At 38.1% G+C, this 17,500-nt stretch overlaps 2 protein-coding genes across 13 annotated transcripts in view; one reads left to right on the forward strand and one right to left on the reverse strand.

The window, feature by feature from the left end:
- Positions 1-17,500, reverse strand: part of LOC136840030 (uncharacterized) — a 318,614-nt gene that overhangs the window by 205,400 nt on the left and 95,714 nt on the right. The gene's annotated exons all lie outside the window — the stretch shown is intronic.
- LOC136840024 (uncharacterized) overlaps positions 1-17,500 on the forward strand; it is a 168,353-nt gene that overhangs the window by 150,360 nt on the left and 493 nt on the right. For 6 of the 9 annotated variants that reach the window (XM_067106317.1, XM_067106321.1, XM_067106323.1 and 3 more), the window contains 7 exons: positions 1,950-2,167; positions 4,648-4,773; positions 7,049-7,192; positions 10,877-11,018; positions 13,516-13,898; positions 15,836-15,919; positions 16,480-17,500. The exon at positions 16,480-17,500 is cut by the window's right edge and continues 493 nt beyond it. In XM_067106317.1, coding sequence (XP_066962418.1) covers positions 1,950-2,167; positions 4,648-4,773; positions 7,049-7,192; positions 10,877-11,018; positions 13,516-13,898; positions 15,836-15,919; positions 16,480-17,319 — 1,937 coding nt within the window. In that variant the 3' untranslated portion in view covers positions 17,320-17,500. The remainder of the gene's footprint in view (positions 1-1,949; positions 2,168-4,647; positions 4,774-7,048; positions 7,193-10,876; positions 11,019-13,515; positions 13,899-15,835; positions 15,920-16,479) is intronic. The other 3 variants (XM_067106324.1, XM_067106325.1, XM_067106326.1) reach the window with 1 other exon arrangement.

Consider the following 17,500-nt stretch of genomic DNA (forward strand, 5'->3'; position numbering starts at 1 on the left):
AAAAACGCTTAAAAAACGCCATGGCCACAAACTATAAGGGAAACCCTTGACTCTATGAAAAACTGTTGAACACTGGCTGTGTTGTATGTTAGAGAAATCTTCCGTATCAACGCCAAGGGCTGTGTTTACAAAAATGGCTGAACTTGCCCTCAGAGTAAATACAGGGAATGTTAAAAGTTTTCGTCAAATAAACCGTGTTGACAAGACCTACTGTGACGGTGCTGCGTATGGATACGTGTACACAGTACTGCACAGTTACTAGTACGAGGTTTTTATGGAGAAAGAGTCAGCAGGCAGAAAAAATCGTCAGTAATGGACGATCTTATGTTTTAAACTTTTATGACAAAATTGTGAGATGAACAGAATGGCAAATATTCGTCATACTAAAATTATCGGGTCCGTCAGTAGTTGCAGAACTCGCCTTGATTCCTACAATGTCTCTTTAGTAACAACAATCATGTGATTTATTCTGAAATTCATATCTTTTTCTTTTTCGTTCCTTTCTAAAGGCCTTCTCGTACGATTCAGGGAATGTACCACTATTAAATACATATGCCATGTGTCGTAAAATATGCAGCGCCTCGCCTTATCAGGAAACTTATTCTGTAAATAATAAGAAATACATCCTTTCAGCTTAATTTTATTCCGGTCAAAAGCTTTACAAAATATAATAAAAAACTTCACTGAGAGAGAGAGAGAGAGAGAGAGAGAGAGAGAGAGAGAGAGAGAGAGAGAGAGAAGAAAAAAAATAATAACGTCCCGCCCAATCCCGACGGAAACCTAAATGTGTATTGGCGACTGTGGAAATCTTTCCCGGCTCTAACGGCAATCTATCTAAATCTTTGGTAAGTGAGAAAAATCTATCGTCAGCAAATAAAGGTCGGTGGCCCTCTCTCTTAGGTTAAAGGCGAGCGCCCATGCAATGTTATATCACGGATTGGGAATGACTGTCTCTAAGCTGCAGTAACAGTTTGTTCACCGACATCCGCCTCGGAAACTAAGCTAAACACACGCATGCGCAGATCACGCGTGTACACAACATTGCAGTTATGACGCAATTTTATATAGACGCTGTAGCGAATAATGTTTTCGCCGTTACAATATTTATATCAAGTGGTAATTTAATATGCTTTTCTCTTTGTTACTGCTGTTCTCAAGAAAAAAAATTTAAGTAAACATTGTCTCTAATTCCTACCCTTAGCTATCGATAGCCATCAGGTCTTGATCGCTGGTGGAAGGGGGGTTGTTGATGCTGACATTGTGCCTTGGATGGCATTCTGTAAGCAGTGCACATTGTTTTTACCTACCCTTTTACTTTTAATGCGTTTCCGTTAATTTTCTTGCAGCTTGGCTGTCCAGCTTCTTCAACTCTGCCTACTCCAATTTTCATTATTAATTATTCATTATTCATCCGAGCTAAACTTCCTCCGGCGAGTCATATGAGAATCTAGAAATATTATGACTGAATAGTCAAGTAAACAATCACTTAGCAATATTAATAAGCGTGATAACTTTTAGTGATATATATGCCTTTTACGGGAAAATGAAGTAACGCTTCATTTCAACCGAACAAAAAATTGTATTAATGAGAAGGTCATAATTCCCCTACACACACACACACACACACACACACACACACACACACACACACACACACACATATATATATATATATATATATATATATATATATATATATATATATATATATATATATATATATATATATACATATATACGGAAATGAAATGCTATAGTTTGACGTAAATAGACAGTCGTTAATAAATGAATAAATAAATAAATAAGTAAAAAATAAATGAATAAATGAGCATAATTAAAACAGCATAGGTCGAGGTGCACTTGCATACGCATAAATATTAACTATAAAATATATAAAACAAATAATGAAGATTCAAACGTCCAAAACTTCACGACGACCTCTGTTCCAGCTCCGGAGGTCTTCGAGTGCGCAGCGGACCTGTGCGACGGCTACAGCTACCCCGTCGACTGGTGGTCCTTGGGCGTCACGGCCTACGAAGTGCGGAGGGCCAAACGCCCCTACGACATCCACTCCAACACTTCTCTCCACGACATTCGCCTCATGTTCCTACAGCCTCCGAAGTTCTCCTCCGATTGTCATCCGGATTTGGTCAGTCTAATATCACAGGTAAGTGAAGTTCAACTATCATTTTGGGAAGTTTAATTAGTTAGATTAACATAAATATATAATCTTTAGTGGTTATATCAGTGGTTCCTCTTGCTGCAGGCGCCGTTGGGGGAATAGTGCCGTCATAGCATCTCCTGCAATGTGATGTAGGCATTATTTGAGGTTTTTGCGGCGTTCCTTCGGCCACTAGCTGCAACCCCTTTCATTCTTCTCACTGTACCTCCGTTCACATTCTCTTTCTTCCATCTTACTTTCCTTAACTCGCTCCTAACAGATGTTTCAGCATAATTTTCATCGCTGAATGACATCATATGTCCCATCGCTTAGGTATCTTGGCCTAAATTTGATATTCCAGTTCTTCTTGCTTCCGGCATAACTCGCCTCGATCCAGTGATGAAATGGTTTGGTGATACTTCCCAGTCGAAGGCAACTTTGTAAGGAAGACTTTCCACCTCGTGTTCGACCCTCACGAATTTGTATTGAAGAAGGCCTCCATTTTTTTCTGTTAGGCTCACCGACATAAAAGGGGATGTAAAAATTTTCAAAAATCTATGGTGCTTTCGATTTTATTTTGGACGCCTCTTTCTAAAAGCTGCTCGTCATCAGAAGTTTGTTGGAGGGGCTAGGCCTCTGCTTTTTATATACATTTTTTCATCTACTTTTTTCATGATTGTTGATAATAATCTTTTTCGGCGCCAGTGACCTTACAGTTATGACGTCAGATCAATTTTTAGTCAGTCAACCAGTCCCGTGTAGAATTCCACTTATAATGTATTGTATTAGCAGAGATTCCTCTAGCTAAATGTTGATAGCTTATGACCTGTTTCTTTCTGAACATCGGTCTTTCTCAGTTTCTACTAGCTTGAAACTCATGTCCTGTGCATAGGCATCACTAGGAGCTTCCTTGCTGACTGTGTTTGGTGGATTTGTGGGCTGTTGACAAATCATTTCCAATTAGGTTTACTACGAGATAAAAAGGTATACCGTAATTATTATTAAAGGTTTATGTTACTCCTGATTCAATGCTGACTAACTCTCAGTATTTTTCAGCAAATAAATTTCATCCCTTACATAAACATTAAAATGAATAAAATTCATTTTTCCCTTGATGGAGGATTCAAAGTTACGATGTTCATTTGCATGTTAGTGATTGCGATGATACCCCTTTTCCAGAAATTTAACAACTCTTCTGATGCATAATTTAATATGTCGCCAAACTGATAGCAGAATTGGTTTAATTTCCCAATCTAATTGAAGGCTATTTCGTCTAAAGTGAAAGAGGATTAACAGGATATTGAAATGCAGTATTTTGCCTTCATTTGATGTTCCCTAGAAGCATGACAGCACACACTATTTACGTCATTTTACATACAGGACATAATTCTTAGTTTTAACTCTCTTTTTGGTCTGGAAAAGATTCGTGTCCTTCAAATATAGATCATCCACTTTGAAGGTCATCATTAGGGGAGCTGTCATCACTTTAGCCACCAATGTGAGATTACTGCCAGGTTTCACTACTCTTTTAAGTAAAAAGGTGTTTAAAGGGAAAGAACTAAGTTGTACAAGACGAAAGGGGGGGGAAACGACTAACAGAAAATGTATATGAAATTAAAACCGGGAATGAAAATATTACTAATAAATTAATTGCAGTTTTACACAAACTATGGAATATCACCAGCTTCTCTTTTCTATCTAATACAGGTTATGGTGAAATAATCTTTTCTATGTGAGTAATCAAAAGCTCAAACCCTTTCATTCGAATCGGCAGAGACAGCAGATCACAGGTCATGTTATAGAAGGGAATCGAATATTACTATGTGAAGGAAAAATCCAAAGCATTCTAACTGGTTAAGGGAAGAACCCACTCACTTGATACTAAAGTCAGAGAAGTAAAAAAAAAAAAAAAATCTTAAATCAGTATAAAAAAGACAACGAAAGGCTGTGGAATTTATTGTGAAATTTAGTACTATTCCCTTTTAAAATATCTAAAGCTTGTTTATATGATGACTTCAAACAAACAGAGATTGTCAGATCAAAGACGAATCCGGGATTCACTGAGACTGAATCCAAGCCAACATGTATATGGTCCTGAGCTGAAATAAAATTTATTATAATAAAATTTATTATTATTATTATTATTGTTATTATTATTAAAAAACCATTTAATTTTAATCCTTAAATCGTCAAGGACGAATCAACCTGTATGATCCACCTTATACTGAAGGACACTAGTCACTAATTGATGACAGCGAATCAGGAAAAAATCAAAAGATTGAGAAATCACTAATAAGTAGCAATGGTTATTAATAATGATTATATTTTAAAATTAAGTGTGATAAACATCATGGGGTCCGCAACCTCATCCCAGTATCAGTGGATTAGAAAAACAGAACAAGAATTAGAAGCCTGGAGAGAAAGGGAGTGAGCGGATGAATACGGAATGCTAATTCGAAATGAATCATTATTTTTCCTTCCCACAGCTGCTGATCGTATCGCCCGAGGAACGCCTCCAGAGTCTCGACGATGTCCTACGGAAACCCTTCTGCTGCGCCTTCACGAAAGAGTCTGTGATCAAGAAGAAGACTAAGCCTCCTTTCACTCCGCCGGTAAATATACATGCATACACACATACACACATTACATACAAAATTCTGGCTCACATCAGGATCGAACCCAGGTCTTTCAATTGAAAGGCAAGGACGCTGCCCACTAGGCCATACGAGTCATAAAAGAACTTGGAACCTGAGGGCAACTGCATCCAAGGAATTACCTGGGCAAGCTAACTGCTTGCATATATAACACGAAGAAATTAAGACAAAAAATGTGTTATATTTATATGAGACTTTATGTATGTATGTATGTATGAATGCATGCATATATACATACATACAGCATACATATAAGAATATATATATATATACATATATATATATATATATATATATATATATATATATATATATATATATAGATATAGAGAGAGAGAGAGAGAGAGAGAGAGAGAGAGAGAGAGAGACCGAAACACTTTTCCGCACACACAAACCTCCAAAGCATTACCGCCTTTACTACAAAGACACGGATATCCCTCCTGCATGCATGCTTGAATACCATTCAAAATAAGTGGACTACCCTTCCGTGTCTCGACCGCCGAAGCATTACTAATGCAAATTACCCAAAAGCAATACAAGCACCGACGCTAATTGCAGTGATTTCCCCTGGTTAATAATGCAATCACTACCCTTATCAATTATTAATTGCACAGACTTCCGATTGAATCAATGTCGGTCCTCCCAACACCCACCACCCCCTCCCCCCCAACACCTACCCCACTGAATGCTCAGGTATGGCTTTGCTTCTGTTGACAACGACGAGGTCCCTGGTCGAGGTTCTAATTTGGGAGATTGAACGTGTTTGTATAAGGTTTCTAGGGGGCTGTTCTATTTATTTATTTTTCTATGCATCCGCGTTTCCCGTGAATGTATTTATGGAGTAGATTACTGTTTTCTGTATCATTTCCATGTATCTGCTTTGCATTTAGTCGTATTTTTAAGTATTTGTGTAATCCCTCCCCCTCCCCTTCCTTCTTCCATCCCCTTCCCTCTTCCATGGAATTGCTTCATTTATTTATTTTTCCATGTATCCGCGTTTCCCGTGCACGTATACATGTATGCGGTATATTACTGTTTTATGTATACTTCTTTGTGAATCTCTTTGACGCAGACATGTACTGTTGAGTACAAATGACCTTCAAAGCTCACTGCAACTTGTATTCTTTTTCATTCAACTATTTTACATGAATAAATATTTATGACCGTGGTTGTGTTCGATGAATGGACGCATTTTCAAAGCTTGCAACAATATTTTCCCATTTTATGCATCTCTTTTGCATGGGTATGAATTTCTGAATGTATAATTCCTTGGTACTCTTAGACCATATGTATATGAACTAGTTTACAGTTGGACATGAATTTTTTTTTCTTATCTCTAGTTTCAGTGAACGTATATATTTTCTTATTTAAGTTTTATGCTTTTTTGTGTATTTATTTGCTTCTACCTTTGTTTGGCAGCCTTTGTTATATGCGAATTACTTCTTTCTGTCGTCTTTTCCTTACATGATATTTTGTTACAGTAATAGCCATTACGTCTTGCTTCATATGAATGTTTGATAATAATAATAATAATAACTGTATTAACCTGAAAGTGGGGGAATTTGAGAGCATGTATTTTATAATTTAAAAAACTTTGCGTTTGAATTACTAGCAAACTACTATGTGCTTTTAATTGCATTAGTGCTTTAATGTGCAATCAAATTAACGTAATCAGTAACATCCTTTCTACTCGATTAACGCCATTACTTTACAAATAGACCCTATTACGAATGGCGTACATAGAAATAGCATCACTTTGCAGATAGACCCTACTAAGTATGACAAGCATAGTAGTAGCATTACTTTGCAGATAGACCCCACTAAGTATGACATACATTATAGTAGTAGCATTACTTTGCAGATAGACCCTACTAAGTATGACATACATAACAGTAGCATTACTTAATACAAACACAGTAACAGCATTACTTTGCAGATTAACCTTACTGAAAATGACGTACATAGTAGTAGCATTACTTTACATATTAACCCTACTAAGAATGACACGCAAAATAGTAGCATTACTTTGCAGATTAACCTCACTGAAAATTATATACAAAGTAGTAGCTTTACTTTATAGATTAACCCTACTAAGAATGGCCATACACAGTAAGCAGCATTTCTTTGCAGATTAACCCACCTACAAATGACATACGTCGTCATTAATATCAGCCCACGCATTATAAATATAAAATGACTATAACTTCATGTCTTTTTCATTCTCGCCTTCCAGAAAGACCACCTGAACTGCGACCCCACATTCGAGCTGGAGGAGATGATCATAGAGTCGAGACCTCTGCACAAGAAGAAGAAGCGCCTCTCAAAACAAAAGAGCCTCAGGGAAACTCAGAGCTCTATATCTGGCAATATTGTAAGTGTAAGTTTGCGGTACGGAAAATTCGCTGTTCTTATGTTCTTATCCTAATGATCAATAACTTATTTTTTTTTTTTTTTTTTTTTTTGTTCTGGGCTAGATAGGAGTACCATGATCTTTTTGCAGTCAAATGGCCCCTTACACCTTTTGTTTTTTGAGTTACATTTCTTAACAACTTGTGACAAATTCAGTCTTTTACTTACTTGTTTTTTTCGGTTCTGGGCTAGATAGGGGTACCTTGATCTTTTTGCAATCAAATGGCCCCTTAAACCTTTTGTTTTTTGAGTTACATTTCTTAACAACTTGTGACAAATTCAGTCTTTTACTTATTTGTTTTTTCGGTTCTGGGCTAGATAGGGGTACCTTGATGACCGCCATTTTGATCTTTCACATTAAGATGACTCCTTAAACTTTTTGTTTTTCGAGCTACATTTCTTAACAACATACTACAAATTCAGCCTTTTACAAGGCATTGTGAAGCTATACCCTACGAAGGGAGTGGTACCAGTTGTACGTGTCCAGGGTTGTACTTGTAATTCGTTTGCAATACGAGGTAAAACTTGAAGGTATGCCCTCATTCTTATATACTGCCCAGGAGAGAGAACCAATGACTACAGAGTATCTACAGTGGCTCACGGTTTCATTTCCAATTTAAGAAGAAATATTTCCAGCTATCCCTTTGAAAGCTGCGCTTCACGGAATGAATATTTCACGTACATAAACAAACAGGACTTTAACAAATATGTAATCAGGAAAAAAACGTTCCTTTCTTCATTTAGAAACTGCCAAGTTAAACATGTCTGAACCAAGCGATAGAGTAATCTAGCTTATTTGTATAAGTTCACATTTATAAATATATTCGGTAAAACTGTCAATCATACACTTTTTTGAACAGTGGTTGTTACGAGTATAATACGGAAACATCATTTAACAAGTAAAAAATGCGCCAAAGTTTCTTCGACTGAGCTGTATGAGCCGCGGCCCACGAAACTTTAACCACGGACCGGTGGTAGCCTGTCCTACATCGTTGCCAGAAGCACGATTATGGCTAACTTTAACCTTAAATAGAATAAAAAAAAACTACTGAGGCTTGAGGGCTTCAGTTAGCTACGTTTGATGACTGGAGGGTGGATGATCAACATACCAATTTGCAGCCCTCTAGCCTCAGTAGTTTAAAACACCTGAGGGCGGACAGAAAAAGTGCGGACAGAAAAAAGTGCGGACAGAAAAAAGTGCGGACGGACAGACAAAGCCGGCTCAATAGTTTTCTTTGACAGAAAACTAAAAATGGGGAATCTAAACGAGGTGTGACAAGCTTATTACTTCAGTACAGTAAACTTATTAGAGATATTAAATCATATAAAAAATCTTACATCGGAACTCGACCAACGATGTGATTCGCAGGTCAGAGCCTTTCAATTTCTTTTTTTTTTACTTTCGCTAAGAACTTTTCCCTATTGCTTCCTAAAAACTTCTTATGCATCGTATTCTTGGAGAAATGAGGAACTGGGCCATTCGCAAACTTAGGTATAAGGAAAGTTTTATAACTTAGAATAGACTTGACCCCACGGGTAAAGCGACTCATGCCTTGTGATTTGGAAATTTCTTGCCCAGGCTGATTAAATCCACGGTCGTGTCTAGGTGAAAACTTCTATATCAGGTGTTTTCTGTGCCCTAGATAGAGAAAAACACCTACCAGGATTTTGTGCACTTTGGTAAGGATGTTCATTACTATAAAAATACTAAATTATTTTTTTGAGGATATTTATCACCGTTAAAATATAATAATTTAGTAAGTTCATTCGTTGCCCACGCTAAGGTAATGCATCACATACAGCAGGGGAGTTCATAGTCTGAGCCATTACAAAATTATTTATGATTCTTTGTGAAGAAAATTACTTTCTAAGATAAATAAATTATGTAAACTATTCAGCCCGTACTCAGCACAGTTTGGTATGGAGACGGGAAATTTCTTTACATTAGGCAATCAACTAACTATGAGAGAACTGAACCTTAATTCTACAATGATTCCGGTTCATCAGGGACTTTGGAGACATGACTATCATTGAAGCATGACTGTGACAGTGGTTAGAAAGGGTGCTAATATCTTAACAGTCTATGTGTCAGGAGAATCACAGACGATGCTGATTCTGTATAGCATTGTTTTCTGTCTTTAACTTTGGTCTCTTCACGCTTTGCTGTCCACCTTCTTTACCTTTACAAGGCTGCAGTTTTCACAGACATCTTGAGAAGGAATCCTCAGGATGGTCCCTTGAGAGTTTCGTCAATCAGTTGTAAAACGAATTTCATTAAACTTTGATGCCTCTTTCCCACTGCGTTATAGAAGTCTTCTCTGTATCTGTCTATAGAAGATGACTTTAATGTGTTCCAACAATAACTGAATTTGAGTGGCCACCATTCTAGAAAAATCTTATAAAAGGCACCTTTCTTCACCCAACAAGACCACCTTCCACTCAATCTCATTCTGTTAATGACACATTAATGATTAACTTGCAATTTTCAGAATTTTCCCGCTCATTCGAAATCGCCATTCTGACCTTATTTTGATCTGTATGTCAAAATTTTGCTCTGAGAACGATAGTGCCACATCATTGTCACTTGCATTATCTGGTAACCTGATTCTGCTAATGCCTATTGTGCTTCATATCTTTATAAAGATATTTTCATAATTGCCAGTATTTAAGTTTTCACGTTTTCCTGCCTCCTGAAATAACTCTCATTTTTCCAAGTTCTAAAACAGATCAGTTGATGAAAGTAGAATTTTTATGAAGTCGAGAAAATGAAGCCTTTTATAATTTTCAGCCTTGAAATAGGTAACTCTAAATAACTGATATTATCAAGGTTTGATGCATACTATTCAATGCAATGAATTCAGTTACCAGATGAGCATATTTCTTCCGTTGCTCATTTTAAAGGTGCCTACTGTTAGAAGATCTTGGTAGGACAGAGCAGAAAATGCCACTGATAGCAAGGGACTTTCACTTTGTTTTCACTTTTCTGTTATTTATTGTTTTTCTGAAATCCTGCAAAGTGCATTTGTTGATATACCAAAAGAGTGGCTTGTCCTGCCACATACTTTGTGTATGGTTGCATAATATATATCCTTTCAATCTTTTATATAAGAGAAAGAATAAACATAGACATAAATAAAGGAGGCAGTTAACCACTAAAGTTCAGTTTAGCGGATCATGAACAATTAGTTTGGAAATAAAGGTCATTCATTTATATTACTGTCTGTGCAGCATTTAGAATACTAAACTGTCTTTCATTCCAGCCGATTCCCAAATAATTCCTCCGTCTCATTTCTAGTTATCAAGTCTCCCCATTGTCAATTTTCTGACATCCTTAAATCACATATCTTTACATCTCTATTTCTAAAGTTCTGTCTATCTCCTACGTCCCATATTTACGCCATCACCTTTCTCTCTCTCTCTCTCTCTCTCTCTCTCTCTCTCTCTCTCTCTCTCTCTCATGGGTTCAGTGGCCGTTGTTCGACAGGATTCTCTCTCTCTCTCTCTCTACTCTCTCCAGATGGCGTCAAACGAACGCACTTCAACTTGCTCTCTCTCTCTCTCTCTCTCTCTCTCTCTCTCTCTCTCTCTCTCTCTCTCTCTCTCTCTCTCTCGTTACACTGACCACCTTTCTATCTCTCTCTCCACGACGCAGGAAGGAGACCCAGTCCTATACGAAGGGATGCTGGTCTTCAACAGGGAGCGAGAGGAAGCGAGGAAGGAGAGGGAACGGAGGGAGCAGGAGTGGCAGGCGGAACTGGAGGAGTCGATGAAGATGTCTGATCCTACTGGACTTGGTAAGGAGGGATCCTACAGTGTCGTTTGTATTTAAAGGTCCTGTGTCTAAGGACTAGTATGCGTTGTTAGGTGACAGCAGGAAATTCAGGAGGGTTAAATTGGATGAAGGATTTTGGGACGAATGTTCATTGCGACTATATTATTGGTATGAGGTTGAAAATTAAGCTAAATGTTATATAAAAGGAGAATTCAGAAGGATTAGATTGGATGAAGGATTATTATTGGTAAGGAGTTGAAAATTAAACTAAATATTATATAAAAGGGAGAATTCAGAAGGATCAAATTGGATGAAGGATTATTATTGGTAACAGGTTAAAAATTAAGCTAAATATTATATAAATATTATATAAAGGGGGAATTCAGAAGGATCAGATTGGATGAAGGACTATTATTGGTAATAGGTTGAACACCAAGCTAAATATTATGTAAAGGGAGATTTCAGAGGATTAAATTGGATGAAGGATTATTATTGGTAAGAGGTTGGAAATTAAGCTGAATATTGTATAAAAGGAGAAATTTAATAGCAAGAAGAGACTGGAAAATAGGAGGCTGGACACCTTCGCGGGAATTGCTCAAATACCAGAATACTTAAAAAGCTGTTCAAAAGATGCCTATAAAAATAATAACACCTTAAATTGTGAAAAAAAATTTTCAAATTAATAAAAAATAATTAAAATAATTAAAAAATTAAATATTTTTTATTAATTTTAAAATATTTTTAAAATTAAATATTTTTATATTAATTTTAAATATATATACATATGTATATATATATATATATATTATCGAATGCCATCCTCCCCATAATTAGCTTATCAGCTTCTAACGAAAAAAAAACGAATTATTAACTAGAAAATCCTTAACCTGATAAAAACAGTTTTACAAGATACACGATAAAAGTTCTCCCTTGCCTCATCTGTGTTCTGTACAAATTCATTTCCAACAAATTTACTCCCTAATCTTCGCCTTCACAGACACTTAAAAGCAATGGAATAGGTTCGCCTTAATTAAAGAACTCTATAACTAATTGGTTCATTAATTTAGCCAACACGAAAAATTAAAACAAGGAATAAGTTCGCCTCAAAGAACTCTATAACTAATTGGTTCATTAATGTAGCCAACACGAAAAATTAAAACAAGGAATAAGTTCGCCTCAAAGAACTCTATAACTAATTGGTTCATTAATGTAGCCAACACGAAAAATTAAAACAAGGAATAGGTTCGCCTTAAAGAACTCTATAACTAATTGGTTCATTAATTTAGCCAACACGAAAAATTAAAACAAGGAATAGGTTCGCCTTAAAGAACTCTATAACTAATTGGTTCATTAATTTAGCCAACACGAAAAATTAAAACAAGGAATAAGTTCGCCTTAAAGAACTCTATAACTAATTGGTTCATTAATTTAGCCAACAAGAAAAATTAAAACAAGGAATAAGTTCGCCTTACAGAACTCTATCACTAACCGGTTCATTAATTTAGCCAACAAGAAAAATTAAAACAAGGAATAGGGTCGCCTTTAAGAACTCTATAATTAACTGGTTCATTGATTTAGCCAACACGAAAAACTAAAACTAAAAAAGAACGCCGTCAAAACAGCTGAGAATAGTTCAGAGGTAGTTTAAGCCTAAACTCAGAACTCTAACACAATCAGTACACAAACGCTTTATTACTACAAGACGTATGTTGACATTGCACTTGTGCTGGTCAAAGTTGACAGAGGGGGGAACGGATGTGTTAGGGTATATACTTTTATTATTTAATTTTACTTGAGAAAATCGTGCTGCCTACTTCTATAAGCTAATTACTGCTGGCTGCATAAACACGAGCGCTTTCTCTTGAAATCGCCCTTTAGTTTACAAAAGTAAATCATATTGTAAACTGTAACTCTAAAAACACTGTGGGCAAAAACCATTATAATCTATTTGATATAAAAAAGCGTATCTCAAATTCAATGTTATGATAAATATGACACTATACATTTAAATACCACGATTCGCAAAAAAAAAAGCGGAATTCATGTAAACTTTTTTGCAAGGTTTTATATGCCCAGATTCGAAGTCAAATTGCTAAAACTGGTTCTTCAAGACTTTTCCTTTTATTGTTTCCCATCAACGAATCCCTCTATTTGTTTGCTCAAATATAAGTTTTGGAAGAAACGAATTGTCCAGATTCCCCCATTTATACACAGCGTTCCTTCAATAGCAATCTAAATTTCAAAAAACCCATCTCTCGCGTTATTTATTCTCTTGAATGACCAATTTCCCGACTAGACCCCAGAAACTGACCTAAGCCAACCCCCCCCCACACCCCAACACCGCCCCTTGAATATCAATTTACCCAATAGAGGTTATTTCCTCCTCGACGTCTCTCGCCCTCGAGAGGCCACTTGATTCATCTCTCTCTCTCTCTCTCTCTCTCTCTCTCTCTCTCTCTCTCTCTCTCTCTCTCTCTCCTCATCCCTCTCTCTTTCTCTCTCTCCCCGCCCGCTTCCAGGGTGCTCCTACACAGGGTCGGGGTCCAGTACCCCCTTGAAGCAGCATCGCTCGAGATCCTCCAGAAGTCACCGCGAGATGTTGAAGGAGGAACAAGAAGGTGGAGGGAACGGGGTCGAGGGGGGAGGAGGAGGAGGGGGAGGTCCTCCAGGAGGAGGAGGAGGAGGAGGAGGAAGAGGAGGAGGCTTGAGAGCAGGGATGGGCAGGAGTAAAAGTGAGGAAGACAAAGGCGCCTGGAGGACGACGGTGACGAAGGGCTTCTCCTCGGCCTCCAACTCCTCCTCCAGGTCGTCGCTTCTCTCTTCCCCCACCGAGTGCACGACCTTCTCCAAAGTGGCTGTGTCGCCCTCCAACGTAAGGGCGAGAATCGCCGGGTCTCCGAAGGTAAGAGTCATGGAACTGCGTGTATCTTATGTTTTCTATATTCTTTCAGAAATGATTTGTGTCACCAATAGCATCACTGAATTTCTAAATGATCTTTAAAAGAGAAAGATTTCAAAAGGTTTGAATCCGTAAATGCTGATTTATTCATTTCTTTTTATAAAAAGGCTGTAGTGAATAAATGTAGCATATACTTTTCACAGGGGATATAATGAATAATTCATAAATATTCTGATCCTTAAAGTTCAATGACGTTAGTCATCACTTTATGCTAAAAAATTTATAATCCAAAATGTTCATCAAATTAATTTGATGCTTTAATCCACTGTCCCTAGGTTACAGCACTCCAAATTTTTTCATTATTCTATTGGTAATTCTCTTTCACGTCACAGAAAGCTGTACCTAAATATAATAAATATGTAAAGGCCAACAGTATCACGCTAGATGCGCAAAACTTACAATACTCAAGACTTATAATGTTAACAAGAATATAAAATATCTATCTCGGGCAGTTCTCACGGAGATCGTGGACTGTTCTACGTTGGGCAGAACAAGCGGTTCAAAATATCTAACTACATGTAGCAACCTCTGAATAACATTACCTGTGAGAGGCTTTTGGGATTTACCTGGAGATAAATATTCTGTGGATTTATATAATTTTCATATTACAAAACTAAGGCTTGAATCCTGCTACAGATTTGAATGAATTCGGTCCATGGACCAGGGTCTTCAATGCATCCTGCCTCTTGAATTTGGGAACGAACATTGTCCAGTTTATTACTACCTTAGGGTCAGACCACCAGGGATCACGTTTCTCTTTCGTTTTATATACCCTTTACTTTGCCTAGGCGTGGTAGAGAGAGAGAGAGAGAGAGAGAGAGAGAGAGAGAGAGAGAGAGAGAGAGAGAGAGAGAGAGAGAGAGAGAGAGAGGCTTGAAGGAGGTGGAGAAGCGTCTTAAAGGGCATCATCTATTTTATGCTCTATTCCCTATCTTCTCGTTCAGATCTATCTCCACTTTCGTTTACCATTTTTTTCTCTGAATATTTCTGTGTGCGATATCGTTTCCCCCATAACCTAAGGCAAAAATGTTTTTTGACTTCTAATGCTAAAGATCATTTTTTAATCATGATTACTTTTGACACTGAAATGGACGGTTTCCACTGTGACAGATAAGGAAGGAAATGCTAAGATGATAAATACTATGCTAACTGATCAGTAGCGAAATTTGAAAGAAAAAATGGAGAACAATTATATTTTGAAAAATTCACATGCAGTTTCCTAAGCTGTGTGTGGATTTCTTTATACTATATACATATACATACATACATACATATATATATATATATATATATATATATATATATATATATATATATATATATATATATATATATATATATATATATTTATATATACACAATTTTTTTATATATACTGTATACATGTTAAAAAACACACACATAATATATATATACATACGTTCTCAAACTTGTGGTTTTTTATGACAAATCTTACCAAGGAGAACTAATAAGCTGGCATTCCTAGTATACATATCCTTATTAACGGAACATATTTACCTGTGCTCTTACTCAACAAGTCAATTTGTCACCTACTTAAACTCAAACCAGGACCCACTCAGACTCAAAATATACTCAGCCTCAGAATCACTGCTCAGACTCGCTTGCTGAGAACCTGTTGAAGTCACTGTTTTGTCATTCAGTCACGCGTAGGCTGCGTACTGCCATTACTCAAAAAGCACGAGTGTGCTTTTAAAACGTAGCCAGAGGGAGAGAGATAGTTCAAGAGGACTGGGCTCTCGGTGAAGAGATGTGTGAGAAAGATGGGCGTAAGTGGAGCGCACACAATGAGCAGTAATGCTCGCTGGAGCTATTTTATGCGGCCTTTTAAAAACACTTCATTTTCCTTTTCCCTTGAACAGGTGAAAGTGAGAGGGTCTATTGTCACCATAGAGTCACCACGTTCCTCGTCGAGCCTGACCAAGAGCAGCACTCAGCAACTGAAGGTAATTCTGAAAAGGAGAGAGAGAGAGAGAGAGAGAGAGAGAGAGAGAGAGAGAGAGAGAGAGAGAGAGAGAGAGAGAGAGAGAGAATGTGTAGCACAAAAGGCAACAAATGCACATAAAAATGAACTATTCTGAGATCCTTCTGACATTTTTTATTCACTTTGAGAAACAAATAACCCTTTACATAATGTATCGACATAACCTGAGAATAACTTACAACCCTTACCAAGACTCTAACTTGTGCCTTGCTGGGTTAATATGTAGGGGATGGCGACTATAATTCAACTATCTCCTTGACAGTTGGATGTTAAAAACGCTTTACAGGACTGTCGCAAGAAGGACGCTTACAAATAAATGTTTAATTTGCATTACCAGTAAAGATGTCTTTAAAACTAAAATTTCATGAATTCTAATGTCCTTTTATTTTGTTTGCAATACCTTTAGTACTTAAATACCTCAAGAACGGGTGAACGTGCTTTGGTGAGCGTGGGTGAAAACACCCACCAGATGGATGAACCCTGCCCTACCAGATGATGACATTTTGTTGTTTATATTCTCAGGAGAAACTGAAGGAGCTGAAAGCCGACCAGACGCACCACGGCGAATCGGGAACCGATTCCGAATTCTCCGACATGACCCAGAGCGACGACCTGACCCTCATCGGGAAGAGGCCGCCTTCCAGACCGCACAACCAGCAGCTCATCCGAGCGAGCAGCAACCCGCAGGAGACCACGAAGGACTTCTTCGAAAACGCCGGAGGGGCGACCCTGAGACCCGACGACGGAACTCCGAAGGGGAGGGCTTCGGGCGGCTCCGCCACGAGGCCTTCGTCCTTCCCTTCGGACATGAAGAAGGAGTTCGATTTCGCCAACCTCAGGATATCTGACCATTCGTCTAGTGCCTATCCTGATGGTGAAGGAGGAGGTGGTGGGAGGGGGGTGAATGAAGAGGAAGGGGGCGCCGGGGAGGAGGATAAGCCTCTTCGAAACGGGTGCCAAAAGAGTACGAGAAAAGAATGCAGCGAGAACAACACAAACGTAGACGCCCGGACGGTCACATCCGACTCAGAATCACAACCCAGCGCCGACAACCAAATCAGCATCATCATCAACGGCTCCGTCAACAAGGCCGCGACCAAGGGCACCGAGTCCGGCGGGGGCATACAGTGCCGAAGGATAGGCACGCCCGATCCAACGAGGCGACACTCGATGGAACCCAGGAGGAAGGCGAGGGAGAGCTTCAGGTCAGGAGACTCCAGGAGATGTTCCTCCCCGACCTTCATGAGGGATCCGGACGCGCCCTCCAAAAGGTCCTCCTCGAAGCCTCCTCGGCTCTCTGGGGCGTCGAGGATGAACTCTGTGAGCGACACGAAGGACGAAGGGAGTCAGCCCGGCTGCTGATTCTACGACGCCCCTTTTTTGTACAGAACCGAATACTGAAGTTATGCATATATGAATACACACATGTATATGATACTCTGAGTGAATGATCTATATATATATATACAAACACACGTGTATATATTTCAGAGATATAGGACTCTTTATCTGCACACATACGGTAAAAATAATAAGATAACAG

The sequence above is a fragment of the Macrobrachium rosenbergii genome, chromosome 7, assembly GCF_040412425.1.
Source record: "Macrobrachium rosenbergii isolate ZJJX-2024 chromosome 7, ASM4041242v1, whole genome shotgun sequence".
NCBI classification, from domain to species: domain Eukaryota; kingdom Metazoa; phylum Arthropoda; class Malacostraca; order Decapoda; family Palaemonidae; genus Macrobrachium; species Macrobrachium rosenbergii.